Genomic DNA, 15,931 nt, shown 5'->3' on the forward strand with positions numbered 1-15,931 from the left:
AAGAGTTTTTTTTTTTTTCTGGGAAGCAATGTTTTCTTCATTTCATAATGGGTTTTCTGATTCTCACCTCATAAAAAAAATTGAGAATCTTTAGGTGGCCCGGTATTTTTGCCGGTGAGTGTAGTTGTTCATTATTGCAGGAAAATGACTTTCAGATTTCACTTGTTTATTGTGTGTTTATGCAATGTGTACTAATAAAAAGAATCCATGTACTTTTCATTTATTTTTAATATTTCTGTGCTAGATTATGTTTCTACCCTTAAATTAGAAACTCAATTTATTGATTTACGAATAATTACAGCTCCATCTATAGTCCATTCATGCTTTCAAGCATGAATATTTGATTGGACCATAGTTGGGCAACTCAGAATACAACTATGTACCAATGCTTATTATTTTTTCAACACTTGTAATTAAATAATTTTAAACACATATGTCAATATTTATTTAATACACACTTGCAAGAGTCCGAAACCAAAATTTCATTTAATCTGGATGAATAGTATTGAATATACAAAGAAAAATGTGACAAATGTGGACCATAGTTAGGGGAAACTACGGTATCGTATCACGTAGCAGAAATTAAGCCATTTACAGGTGCGGATATTGTTGAAGGAGTGTCTTTCAGTTGTAGGCCTATGTTACACTTTATTTTCAAAATTTGGAAATTAAAAACAGATTACAGATTAAATAACAATTCAACCTTCTCGTACTATTGATTTGATTTTGCAGAAGAGTAGCAAAGTTCGCCCTTAATTTTGAGAAACACCAATCACATACTACTACTATTATTATTATTATTATTATTATTATTATTATTATTATTATTATTATTATAATTATTAAATAACTACTACTACTAATAATAATAATAATAATAATAATAATAATAATAATAATAAATCCACGTATTTTGTTAAGCTTCAATACTATGAAATGCATTGTGGCTCTCGGAAAATAACCATTTTCTCAATGTTGGCTCTTCAATAATTGCTAATGAGTACCACTAATTTAGGTGGTTCGGGTTCACACCCCGGTCATGTCTGGATGGAATTTGTGGTGGATAAAATAGACGTTGCAAATGGTTTTCCTCAGGTTACTCCCGTTTCTCTCATTCATCCCACCAATACACTCCACCCTCTCTCATTTCACTTATCATCTGTAATAGTCAAAAAGAGGCTGGAATGATATCCAGGAGTAGTGCGGATTTCTGATGCTTACCGAGGTTGTAAGAGCTTGAAGCTCCGGGCCCCGGGTTTGGGCTTGTTAGTAGATTATGGGACCTTGCCTGCAAGGTACAAGAAGGATGGCGTGCTTGTCAGTCGATACACTGATGCCACCCGGGCCATCTTTCGGACTTATTGTTAGGCAATCATCGCATATAGGGAATACAATGGGCCTAACTGGCCTAAGTGCAAGGATCCATCCTGGATCCAGCCCTTGTGAAATCAATCAATCAATCAAACACAAAATTAATCTCAAGTATAACATAGTACATCTCACTTCGATTTCAACACAAACTGTATAACCTTCGGGGAATAAGGACGTATGGAGACAGGTATCTGTGTTATGGTTACTTGGGTTAAAACGGGTCAACTTGGATGTGAGATGATAACAGCCGTCACATTTTTTCGCAGATTGGACAATATGCTCAAGAGCAAATGTCATCGATATCTCAAGCTATTTATGTAGTGTAGACTCTGTAGAGATCACTCATTACCCAGTATGCTATACGTGGTGATGAGTTGCGCTTGCTAAATACAATGCAGTCTAATACAAAAGAAACCGTGAGGAGTAAATTAGCGGATGGAACCTACAAATTAGTGGGAAAGATTGTAAATGACAAAACAAGTGCATGTTGGATAAATTTTCAGGTATGAATTTTTAAGAAAGTTAAGGAAGTTGTTCTTTAGTTATAATATTTCATTTTGACAAATTAATATAATCCACGGTAATACTATAAATTCGTGAATTAAAGACTAGTATTTACTGTATGTAAATAAACGCACGGTAGCGTCGCTGTTAAGGCGTAACGCTCAAGCCGGAAGGTCGCGGGTTCGATTCCCGATGGGGTCATGGATTTTTCCACTGATCTAATCCTTCCAGCCGCACTATGGCCCTGACGTCTACTCAATCTCTAACAGAAATGAGTAGGCCTACTAGAGACATACTAGTACTTCATTGGGGGGTAAAGGCGGCGAGCACGTAGGACTGACACCCCTACTGCCATTAAATGCCGAGTGTCTGTAAAGGTGGAGGCCTTAACCTCTCGCCATCCTCTAGACCTATTTGGCATGTCATGGGGTTGGTTTTACTTTATTTATAATAGTACACTTTTTCAAATCTTAAATATTTAAAATTATCATCTCAAATTATCTCATTTTGTAGTATTTAATTTTGTAATAACATAATTTGAAACCATAATTTGTCTTTTATGAGTTCGAACATTTATATTCCTATTATTAATGATTTTAAATTGTCATTATACTATCTCAAATAATTTAATGTTGTAATATTTAATTTTGTAATGACATAATTTGAAACCATAATTTGTCTTTTATAAGTTTTAACATTTAAATTCCTATTATTAATGATTTTAAATTGCCAGTTATACTATCTCACTTTATTTAATTTTGTAACGTTTTATTTCATGTGAAAAAATTGGAATACTTTGCTTGTCTACTATGCGTCCTATAATTATTTTTTTATTGCCAATATTCTACTACCTCAATTTATTTTTATGTCATTTTATTTCATAATGATGAAATTCGAATGCCTAATTACTCTATTATGTGTTCTAACATATTATACTGCCGTATTAATTATTTTATTGTCAATCATACTAACTCAAATTATATCATTTTGTTTTATAATATGTACTCTTATTGTAAAATCGTTCGTGTAATTTGTTGTCCAGTACCTACTGTTTAATTAGCTTTTATTTTTACTAATTTCGGAACCGTAGCCTGAGGCTTATTGTACCTAGATCCACAACTATATTGAACACATGCACACACTGCAGGACTTCCCCCTTTACTGGGTCAGAGTATTCGGGGGCCAATGCGAGACATCACACACACTTGGACAATGGACAGACAACCAGTCCCCGTGAAGAGGTCCGAATTAAATATCCCTGACTTCACGACCGAGAATCGAACCCGGTCCATCTTGATGAGACCAAGGAGGGGGACAAGTTTTACTTACTATTGTAAATATACACTCTTGTGATATCCATTACAATAGCGGTATTCAAAAACACTATTGAATGAATAAAAACAATGTGATCGAAATACTGATAACAAGAAAACACGTTATAGATCCAATCACAGCTTGTTATTGAAGAGCTTAGGCAAATACTGAAAATGCTGCAATATTTTGTCTCCCGAGAAAGGCAACAGTTAATTAAAATAATGTGAATTCTACAAGAATGTCGTCATCATAATATGTTGTATTATTGTGTAGCCTACACACTTTATGAACATTAACATTTCAATAAGAGTCACGAGTTGTTGTGATGAGCGATAATTAAGCCAGCAGTCAGTGTACGCATTTCATAACAAGTCGACCGTGCAATAACAGGCCGGGACCCGGTATTCCTCGTGCCCGAGAGTGGGGATCTCGAGAATACGATTCTCGGAACTGGCGTTATCAGCCAGCTAGTATCGCCTGCGAGAACGAGCGGGAGTAAGAGGCTGTTTGCCCGACTCTACTTGAGACTCACATTGGGATATTTATTTTCGCTTTTTTTGCATGATTCTAACCTACTCCTCATTTCTCATGAAAAACAAGAACTGAATAGACTACAGTGACTATAGTGGACTTTATGTTGTCAGCAAACAGCTGGGTACATTAAGAAGATTGATTGATAACACTGAAAAACAAAGAAATGCAACCCGCAAATATAATAGTGCCCTAAGGCAAACTAATGCAACGCGAAAATGTATATGTTTGTTTCAATGTAGAACAGAGTAAGCTCAGTCGTTTTTAGACATTGACTATCATCTTTGCAGAGGTATGGATACTTTCCTTTCATCATTTTGTAGAAACAATGTAGTTTCACAGACTTTACCTGGTTAAATGAGGTGACAGCTAACCATGATTAAGTAAATGATGGTTATGAATGGTTCAAAGAAATTACATTTTAACCATGGTTACTTTTTAACTGTGCTTTCATAATCCATGGTTACTATTTTTTTAACCGATACTGATGCATGTGGCTATAAGCTTAATTTTAAGTTCTTCTTCTTCTTCTTCTTCTTCTTCTTCTTCTATTAGGCCAAATGGCCTGTTACGATCTCACAGTTGAATTTTCAATCCAGCGCTATTTTGGACGACCGAGAGATCTCTTCTCGTTTGGACGATAGTGGAGCATAACTTTTGGGATTCTATTTCTATGCATGCGATGCAGATGATTTATCCAGTTGTTCTGATAATGTTTTACGTGATTAATTACAGGTTCTAGTTGTAATTCTTCCATCACATTTTCATTGTGTTTGTGATCCCATTTTGTATATCCCGCTGTATATCTCATAAATTTAATTTCATTAGCCATTATTCTGCTTCCATCTTTCTTCCTCAATGTCCATGCCTCACTGCTGTAACAAAGTACAGGTCTCGCCAAGGTCTTGTATAGGCGAATTCTAGTATGCCTTTGTACTAGGGAAGGTTTCATAATGTTGTTAATTATTTAAGTTCTTATTAAGATATAAATCCAAGATTTTTAGAAAATGGAGTCAGCAGTGGGCACAAACAAAGCACAAATATCTATGCAGTGTACACTTGATTAAAGAAAGGTATGAAATTTCCCCTCCTCAGGGACAGAACAGTTCAAAGTGCATTGCATTCTGTGCCTGAATTATTCAGTTATTATTATTATTATGATTATCATTATTATTATTATTATTATTATTATTATTATTATTATTATTATTATAAAAACAAGCACAAATACGGAAAGTAAACCCCTCTTACACTATTTAAAAATCCCAATTTCTAATATTTACATTCCTGTTAGGAATTTCAATATAAAGTCACGTGTGAATTACAGCTGCTGATAAGAATCAATTCATCACAGCATATTTAAACCTGAGACAAAAATACTTCCATTACCATTAGAAGCAAAATAACAAAACACATTTTGTTTCAGGATACATAATTCGTTGAAAATGTCATCTACTCAAGTGACTTTGCCAAAGATAAACATACATATCTAATGGGTTTCTCATGTACGACGCAACTCGCGATCTCCAGCGTTGCTTGGAAAGCATTAGCTTGGCAGGGAGGCAGCACTCACTGACTGCCTAGTTGGTGGCCTCCCCCATTTCTGGTAACAAAATTAGTCTTGCAGGCACCTTAGCTACAAACAATGTGTATTACTCAACCTCGTTCAGTTTCGTTTGCTGTGTGATTGAGTACACGTTTATTCATTCTTATTGTGTGCAGCTTCATTCATTATGTTATACACTAAGGAGCAACGAATGTTTATTGTGATAAACTATGCAAGAACAGAGTCGTATGTGGAATTTCAGTTTGCTTTTATACTGAAATTTCCAATAAATCGACAATATGCAGATTACTAGAAAAATTTAAAGAGACGGGTCCATGTTCAGAAGTCCGAGGAAATTGTTGCCTCGTTTAGTATTTCAGACTGGTGTGTCAGTAGCATCTGCTCACAAACTCAAATTAAAATCTTTTCGTTCTTGAACACCTTGTGGAAGTCGGATATTGGTTTGTTATCGCATTGTTGTGGTCGTGGAGAGAGTAAAAAGAAAGTGTGAAGCTGCATAGTTATATTCTAATGTCGGTATCACGTTATTATACTATGAAACTGCTTACATTTAACTACTTGTATAAACAAGAATGCATTGTTGAAAATCAAATTGGATATGTGTTTATTATTTATCGCTATGAATAGCAACCAGAGCTCTGTTATATTTGCAATATAATATCGTCAAAAATACTATTTAATCACTTTTCAGCATGTGCAGTATATAATTCGATATGAAAGGTTTTTTTCTGCAAAGATTTGGAGTTTATTTTTCAGTTTACTTTATACTTTCTATCGAAGTGAGAAAATTATACTTGTAATACTGAATTATAGCTTACCAACAACAAAACCAATGCTTAAAAATAAACCACAGCTTGCCTTTCACAAATCAATTTTGTTTCAACAATGAATAAGTTTGATATGTTTCTTTGCAACAAGTCTGATTTGTTTCATCAGATCAACTTTGATGACATCATCAATGTTTTCTTTGTGAAGAAAGTGCGAAGGAAATCTTTATAATTCACAAGTAAGATGCATGTATTTCGATTCCAGTAATTTATTGTTTTCTGAATTGTGGCAAATTTTAGCACTGTCTATACCTAAAATCGGTCCTGGCTGCATTTATCAGGTTACGTGAATTCACAGAACAATAGATACTGGAGTTCCGAAAATCCACATCAGTTATATCAAAAGCTTTTGCATGATGTGGAAACAGGAGTGTGGTGTGCAATTGGCGCAACACGAAATATTGGATCACTTTTTTTTATCCACGAAACCATAAATTCTGATAGGGATGTGAACTTTATACTGCACCCTTTTATCAGAGAACTAACACCTAACGAAAGGAGCCATGGTTATTTCATGCAAGACAACGCAACAACACACACTGCCAATCAGTTTATGGAAGAATTGAGAGGTGTTTTTGATGACAGGATACTTGGTCCCCAGATCTAAATCCGTGTGATTTATATCTTTGGAGGATGTTAAAAGAAAAGATGTAAGCAAAGAATTATAAAAAAAATTCCGCTAGTGATTTCAACAATTTCAGCAGCTGAAATTCAATAATGTGTTCAAAAGGTGCCAGGCTTCTCTAGCAGAAGAGGGACGTCACTTTGAGCACACACTGTAAATAAAGGTAAGCTTAATCTAGTCATATTACTTCTTAGTTCATACACAACTCTGGGGAGACAAGCCGGGTCATGATGTGGCAACTGTACTAGGCATATGCGATAGACATGCTGTGGGAGATGTGGGCAAGCGATTGCATCGTATGTGATAAATCCTGTATAACAACAGCCATATAGCTTCTAAACAAGGTACAAATTTTTTAAACTGAAAATATGAAAATACGCTTCTAATATTTCAAAATAATCAGTTTTCATTCAAAAGAAACTCTGACGTGAATGAAGATCACATTAAGGTGATGAGTAATTACTTTTAACATCTGTAATAAACACAGAGAATAGTAAATGATTTCGTGGTTAGGCTAAAATTACTGGGTTTAATCATAATCATAAAAGTATTGCATTTTACATTTGGTTGTAGTATTACCCGTTATTTTTGTCAACCTATAATTTATAATTTTCTAGCTTCTTTTATTTAAAGTAATGTTAATGATGTATTACTGAAGTGAGTATTGCTTCCTACATCCATAACTTACAATTAATAGGTAACAAGTTGATTTGTTTAAGGTCATTATCATGCATATATTTAAACTGTTACACAGTCCTGACATTAGCCTTGTAAAACGAGAAATTAAGTTTATGATTAATATTATATACTGAGCACCATCTAACCAGGCATACCATCCGAAATTACTTGAATTTTCACTCATATTTTCCAGTAATGGGAGTTAACCCCATTTAGATTAAGGTTCAATGTTTGAGACAGAAGTAAATGGCCACTTTTAATTAATCTCTGGCAGTTTAAATTTTTGAAAATAACTTAATTTCAGGTAATCATAATACAGCTCACTAAACCAAAAATATTAAAAATTAAATTCATCGAACTGAATTCCTCCATGATTAACAAGTCTGCGTTAAAATTATGTGCAAGTAACTTAGTATACATGGCTTTAATGTTGGATATCAAGGCTGGAATCCTTGAGAGTCAGTGGAATTTGTGGTGAATATGGAATGTGTTTTGGACAGTTTTTCTTGAGTTATTACCATTTCTCTTACTGATATTCCACCAACTGTTCCATTTATCATCATATTGGTACAGAGTGATAGATGAGGTGTGGATAGGAGCGACAGGGTTTTCACTGTGTGCTGCTGATGCACTCATGGCAGAGAACGGTGGGATGGCAGAGACAATGATGCAAGCATGCACATGTTCATCCTGGCTCGTGTCAATGTTAGAGAATCACTATCACTCTCCAAATGACTGGCAAGTGACACTCTACATACTACAATGTATTATACGCTATTTTTTGTGCATTTAAAATTAAAGTTTGAATTAGTGTAAACTGTGTAATGGCTAATCAAATGTTTACTACTGAATAACGTGTATATAGTTATGATTCATACATGTTAACCCAGTCTGCTAACCAAGTACAAAGGTGGTTTGAAACATAATTCCCGGGTGTAAAAATTTCATCACATACAACAATCATTAACCTTTATAATAAATTTCAGGCAATGGGAAATGTTCAGTCTAAGAAACAAAACAGACAGCATAGGGTTATCACAGAAGAAACATTAGATGACAATGGTCAACAATTGGAACAGTCCCCTAGAAGATCACTTAGACTCCTTTCAGAACAAGTACAAATTTCTTGTGGCTCTCTGCAAAAAATTACTAAACTGTTAAAGTTACAGCTGTATAAAATAACTATGACACATTTTTTTTTCCACAATTAGACTCGTCATTACTCCTGATGCATTGCAACCTTAAGCTTATTATGTTTTTTTTATTGAGTTATTTCATGACGCTGTATCAACATCTCAGGTTATTTAGCATCTGAATGAAATGAAGGTGATAATGCCGGTGAAATATGTCCGGGGTCCAGCACCGAAAGTTAACCAGCATTTGCTCGTATTGGGTTGAGGGAAAACCCCGGAAAAAACCTCAACCAGGTAACTTGTCCCAACTGGGATTCGAACCCAGCCACCTTGTTTCGCGGCCAGACGTGCTGACTGCTCTTATTGTGTTACCTATGTTTATGATTTAATACCGATTCATCAGCCCTGTTATCTTGATTGAGATATACAGTCCAGATATAGAACTCTGTTCAAAATCTTTTGGTTCTAGAGATTCTTTCCCAAAGATAAGGTATCTTCTGCGAGCCAATGTGTCGCAGGAGCAAATGATGTACTGGGCTGAACTATGACACATGCTCTTCAACCGAGTGATCCTTCACTCAGGCACGCATTTTGTGAGTGGATGCTGAGTAATATTCATAACAGACTAATAGACTCACATTTAATATTCTTCTAAGACAACATTTCATAAAGAGGTGCCAAAAATGTGTTGACAACGAAGGCGGCCAATTTCAGCATTTCCATCAATAAAGCTGGTAAGTAAAGCACTTTTTAAAATATTTACAGAAACCTGTATGGTTGTATCACCGTGATTCTACACTGTCCGTTTCCCACAGTGAGTGCATCAGCAGCACACGGTGAAAACCCTGTCGCTCCTGTCCACACCTCATCTGATCTCACTGTATAATTAAGATCAACCTTTTTAGTGCATTAGAAACAATACCAATGCAGCAAAAAATCCAGACGTGCATTACTCCTAATGGAACATACTGTGATCAACAGACACAGGCAAAATATGAAATTTCATATTCTAAACCATTTCTGCTAGCAGTATGGGAACAAGGATTTTCACGATGTGCACGATGCACCTAATTAATGTCAAAGAATTTTTTATATTTCATAATGTTTTGGTACAATTTTCATATTTCATAAAAATAATCTTTTTTTTTTGTATATTTTGTACGATTCCCCACCCCCCCTCTCATAATATTTCTATAAATACCAACGAACTGGGCTTTCCAGATAAAAGGAGACAATAGAGATGTTTTCCACCAACATTCCAGGATTCGCAAGGACAAGTGAAATCTCCAAATTGCCCTTTAGAGCCACTGAACACACAGCATCAATGAATTCGAAAAGCCAAAACAAGATATGTAGTTTCTAGTCTTTTCAGTGTTGCTATGTCTACTTTTACATGTGTAAATTGATGTTTTGAACAGGTTTCAATCATTAATTTTATGGGTTTTTCATTATACAAAACAATATTAACTGACAGATGGTGCAATTTTTTTACGAGAAAATATATTAAACTTACTTGCGTTGTATTGTAACCAGTGTTGAATCCAGCTTCCCCCCCCCCCACTTGAATGTAAAAGTTGAGTTACCATACCTAGTTCTTATATATTATAATATTCTCGCATCATCCCAACCAAAAAAATTCAGAATTTGCTATTAATACATATAATATATGTACTTAATTAAAAGTAGATGTAAAATGTTTTGTCAGTTAATCTTTAATCCACGAACTGAAAATAAGATGATGTTGAGGACAACATAATGATTAAATAAATATGTGTAGCTTCCATGATAACCTGTCATAAATTTATAAAAGAAGAAAACTTAAAGAAATAAGTGACTACTAAGAAATGTGACAACTCAGGCAGAGCAAATATCTGTGTTGAAATTTCTAGTATCACAAGTCAAGAACACAGAATCTGCAGTAAAAAAAAGAAAGACCTTCATAATAATGAATCTTAGAATTGTTCAGAATTATATGCAAACTTCATGTGCAGAATAATGATCTGACATGTCCGTTCAACTTACACGAGACATAAGAAAACAACTGATACACAAACAATAATAAATAATCCCCATTCCATACAATAAGATTCCACATATCAACAAACTGCAAAATCCTTCCACACCCCCAATTGCTGACTGGTCCTATGTTTTGGCCTGAAAATGATGAGGCATGCATCGACATGTGTGGGGCAATAACAGATGACGTGACATAACAGACAACCTAACATAAGCACCAAATGCATGTGGAATTTTTATAAGAATGTATTTACATTATAAAGTGTCCATTGTCAGGTGACAGACTGTTTCTAAAGGTTATTCCCTTATGACTTCATGTTTCAGGCGTGAATTACTGGCAACTGATTAACAATTATAGCTTGAACTATTACTATACATAACACAAGCCATTAGCAACACACAATTTAATACAAAACAGTACCGACACAGTGTTACGATATAGTTCAAGGAGCAAACAGTAACAGAAACTGATTGGCTGACCACCATTTCCATCTCTCTGTTTGGATTAGGGTTTTGAGTGGTGACTCACCATTACACAACCTCCTTGTTATGTTATCACGATTCATTGAAATGTTCAGTTATCGACCTCACTCACAAATCACATTCTTTCATGACAGTCTTAATTAGTCTTCCAACCGCTTCAAATATGGTATTTCCTTCTAGTGTTTAGAAAAATATTAAGTTTGTCATTAAGACTTCGAAAATATACAACAGGCATGCTTCCAGACAGGGAACTAATTAACGTCGTGTTCTAGGCACTATAAAGAGGTTCTTTGTCCTGCAGCCAATAGAAAGGGTTCCAGACACGCGCATTTACATGTGAAGTCTTCTTGTATGGAATGAAGATTAGACTAGCAAGACCCTGCACCATAAATATTAAATATTATCAGTCCTACCTGGACACGGAGTGGATGCATCATGATAAGCATAAGCACATCCCTAGGTGGCAGAACGTCCTTCAAACTGAGACCCTGATGTTTGATTGCCTGGCACATGAATACTGACAAGTAACGATGCAGCGGAAGATGAAAAGACACTTGAAGGCTATCATTCTGTTGACAAAGAGAAGTATTTATATGTTATTAATGCAGCTTCTGTTATAACAGTAATTATTAAGTGCAGAAACTTTAACTACATAGCCTATAGATTTCTTCTTTGAAAGAATTCATTTCATTTATTTCCACCTCCGATTTTTCGTCTTCAGCAACTAACCCTCGTCTTAGAATTGCTATCATACATGCTGAGTCAGTAAAGAGACCAAAGCAATTTACCGATCATGAACTCATAACATGGCTGTGGCCGCAGATTAACCATGGCCTTAAAAAAAACAGCAGTGTTGTAGGTTAAAAACTTGGTGTCACAAAAATGACACATACTTTCTCATTATACTGGATGTTTCAGGAGGAAAAGTAAGTATTTTAGGGTGTTGTAATATAGACTATTTTGAATAAAAAAAGTTCATACTATAAACATGTCTCCAATTTTCAATGGGTGTGGAGATCTAGCTGTTTGAATGTTATGCATAACAAGCGTTACAAGTAGCAAGAAGGAAAGACAAATGACTTAATGATTATATTTATTGCTTATTTACATGGTATTATTAAAAAATTCCACCACTGACTTCAATGTACTTTTCCACTCTGTTAACAACAATAAGTGTTGCTCTTTAGAGGCTGTCTTGTTATTCTTTTATGAGGGCAGCACTATTCATTATGTAAACGACAAATTCGTCCCTTACGTTCATTTTGTTTTTGTACACTTTCCCTTCCTTCCATCCCCTAGAGAGTGGCCAATGCAAGTGACCACTACAGCCATTCTATCATTCGGGAAATATAAGATTTAGATATGTCTTTTTTTTATTTTAGTAGGTTATTTTACGACGCTTTATCAACAGTTTTGGTTATTTAGCGTCTGAGTGAGATGAAGGTGATAATGCCGGTGAAATGAGTCCGGGGTCCAACACCGTAAGTTACCCACCATTTGCTCATATTGGGTTGAGGGAAAACCCCGGAAAAAACCTCAACCAGGTAACTTGTCCCAACCGGGAATTGAACCTGGGCCACCTGGTTTCGTGGCTAGACATGCTAACCGTTACTCCACAGGCGTGGACGTTTTTAGATATGTCACCTGATGGCTAAAATGTACAGGGACCTCATCATGCCCTTACTTGTAGCCAAGGGAACCTTCTGCAGGAACAATGTTTTGCTCTCTGACAATCTCAGAAGAGCAATATGTACTATATTCATTTGTATGTATTCAATAGTACATAGTCATATGTAGTTCTTTCGTACTATTTGTAATAAAAGAATAACTATAATACGTGAATTTGAGCGAAATTAATTACATAAACTACTGTACTTAATTTCTATAACTGATAAATTATTATAAAAATGTTTTTGTGTGCAGTCCAGAAAATATGGGGTGCATAGGAAACAATTTAATTAATGTATGTCTTTAAAATGGCATTTCCACAAAATAAACTATAAACGATAATATCATTCTCAATATGTTGCAAACATGTAAAAAAACATGAGAAAGTACACATCATCTCTATGGCAATTTTTTTTTTTTTCGAAATTTGTAAAAACAGGGACAGGATTACATTCAGTGTCAAATACAGTACTGTCTGGTGGCATACGGAAGGCCGAGCTTGAGTGTTCCCTCCACCTCTGCCCCCACTTGCCTGTCTTACCCCCACCAAGCGACCAGCTTGGCCTTCCGTATGTCGCCAGATAGTATTGACAATCTAGTATTTACGGTTTTGTACCAAATATCTTGACGAAAGTTCCCTGTTTTGTTAGCCGTTACTGCCATAGTACTGCTGAATAAAACAGTATTCATTAAGTCTTTAACTTCTGAAACAATTTATATATTTATGAAATTATAGGTCAAAGCAAACAATTTAGAAAAAAAAAACATTTTTTTAAAAAACATTTATTACTGAATATATCTTAGAAAAAACTCAAGAAATATTTCTAAGAGAAATGGCTTATTCAACTTAGCTTATGTATGACATTCCTCTAGGCTACTTTCTTTCCAACAGCACTATTTGCAGATGATATAGTTTTGTGGACTTCCGGATCTTACAGACATAGAGACAAAATTCAAAATTCTGCTCTTAAAGCTCTAAATCAATTACATGAATGGAATACATCAAATTTGATGACACTCAATTTAAGCAAAAGTAACTACCAAATATTTTCACTTGGTAAAAAAGAAAGAGAATTCAATATCTAATACAATGGCCAACACCTTCCTAGGACTTATGAATCCAAATATCTTGGAGTTATTTTCGATAGTAAGTTAACATGGAGCAACCATTTGAAATACATTTTTGAAAAAGCTCGTAAAAGATTCTCCCTTCTAAAAAGACTAGCAGGAAAGAAATGGGGATGCTCTAGGAATACTTTGAACACTACATACAAAATGTTTATACAGCCAGTGCTGACATACTGCGGAGAAATTTTAATTACTTCACCTTTCATAAACGAAATAGAATATGTTCAAAACCAAGCTCTCAGACTCATTACTGGTGGAATCAAAACAACTCCAATAGATTCTATGAGATTCCTCACTAATATTAACAGTATCAAAATGACAATAGAAGAAAAAGCACTGATTCAATATGAAAAACTTATTAGATTACCAGGACACAATTGGCATTCATACAGTCCTCTCTGTAGATTGAAAACTGAAAAAAGTTTCATATCCATTGTTCAAGAATTAAAACAGAAAATCAATATCCCGAATTTAAAAGAAAACCTACAAATTAAACCAAACCCTTTAACTCTATTAAATATGGAATATAATCTAAATTTAACAGAAGAAATACTGAAATCAGAAGTAAACACTGAAATACTAAAACAATTGTCTTTAGAGACAATTAATATTAGATACCCTCCACAAAACTGGCTTCATTTATACACTGACGGATCCTTGATCTCCAGAGAACAAGGTGCCGGTGCAGGTGTTACGTGCTGTCTCTTCTCACTTTATAGATCTCTTGGGTATGGAACAACAAGTTTTGATGGTGAAATCATTGCAATCAGTGAAAGTGTCAGGAATCTTCTATGCCACATCAGTAAATTTAAAAATGCAGTTATATTGTCAGACTCCAAAGCAGCTATTCTATCAATAGTCTCTAAACACACACCTTCATCTCAAACAGCAGAAATAAATAAAATGCTCTCTCAATTAATATCACTCAATAAAAGAATTGTATTCCAATGGGTACCATCCCATTGTGGAATCCTGGGAAACGAGAATGTGGATGCTTTAGCAAAGAAGGGCAGCACTGCTACTTACAGACCTGTTACTAAATCTACGTATTACTCTGTGAAAAGATTTATTAAATCTACATACTTAGACTTCAACAAACAAAATTTGATAACACAATCCCAAGGGAAAAAATGGAACTCTCTGCATCAAAATCCACAGTTAATTCCCGATTTACCACGAAAATCGTCTGTAGCTGCATTTAGATTGGCAACAGGCCATGATTGTTTGGCCAAACACCTGCATAGAATTGGAATATATCAGTCCCCTAACTGCCCATTGTGCAACTCAAACCAAGAAATGGATTCGGAACACCTCAAAAAATGTGCTTCAGTGGCTGTTCATGATAATATCTTTGAAAAATATTGGAGTGCAAGAGGTCAAATGACTTTATTGTCAAATGCCTGGCATTAGAAAACAACAACAACAACTTTCTTTCCAACACTCGTAAATAATAAGAAATTAAATTGAAAGGTAAATTCTTACCATATGAGGATGAGTAAAATGTATTGCATCCAGCCAGTCTTGTAGTGCTATCTGGCAGCTATTGAGAACTCGCCGAGTCAGTTCCACAGTGCTTGAATCTGACAAATGCGACACCAATGCCCACATGGGATAAGCACTTGCCTCTAGTTCAGCCGAAAATGCTGCATAGTAAGTGTTGGGTTCAAATTCAACATGCTGAGACATTTCTCGGATGTTCACATTCATACCTGAAAATGTACAGAATCTTAAAACACAATTCTACACAGAATTTCATTCACAGTATAAAAATAAGGACTTTCATGAAATTATTTTTATACAACGAAATCGAAAAATATAATTACTTTTATATTTGTTACCTCTGAATACATACCATATAGAATTATTTTTATTTCTCTCTTTCTTTGTGGACTTTTTTCCCAGAAAAATTGAATTTATTCTACTCCCTATACATCATTTCTCGCAAAAATACGACACCAATTAATGAATTAAATTACTGTAGTAACTTGTGATAATAATAATTCATGGCGCCACAGCCCTTGAAGGGCCCAGACCGAGCAGCGGCTGCTGGCCTCACGTTCACATGCCGAAGCAGAAGTGGACAATC

At 35.0% G+C, this 15,931-nt stretch overlaps 1 protein-coding gene across 4 annotated transcripts in view; it reads right to left on the reverse strand.

Annotated features, from left to right (window-relative positions):
- Positions 1-15,931, reverse strand: part of Ubr3 (Ubr3 ubiquitin ligase) — a 196,580-nt gene that overhangs the window by 154,747 nt on the left and 25,902 nt on the right. For all 4 annotated transcript variants that reach the window (XM_069820170.1, XM_069820155.1, XM_069820162.1 and 1 more), the window contains exons 8-9: positions 15,328-15,554; positions 11,463-11,618 (exon numbers count right to left, since the gene is read on the reverse strand). In XM_069820170.1, coding sequence (XP_069676271.1) covers positions 11,463-11,618; positions 15,328-15,554 — 383 coding nt within the window. The remainder of the gene's footprint in view (positions 1-11,462; positions 11,619-15,327; positions 15,555-15,931) is intronic.

Source organism: Periplaneta americana, chromosome 1, assembly GCF_040183065.1.
Source record: "Periplaneta americana isolate PAMFEO1 chromosome 1, P.americana_PAMFEO1_priV1, whole genome shotgun sequence".
Taxonomy (NCBI): domain Eukaryota; kingdom Metazoa; phylum Arthropoda; class Insecta; order Blattodea; family Blattidae; genus Periplaneta; species Periplaneta americana.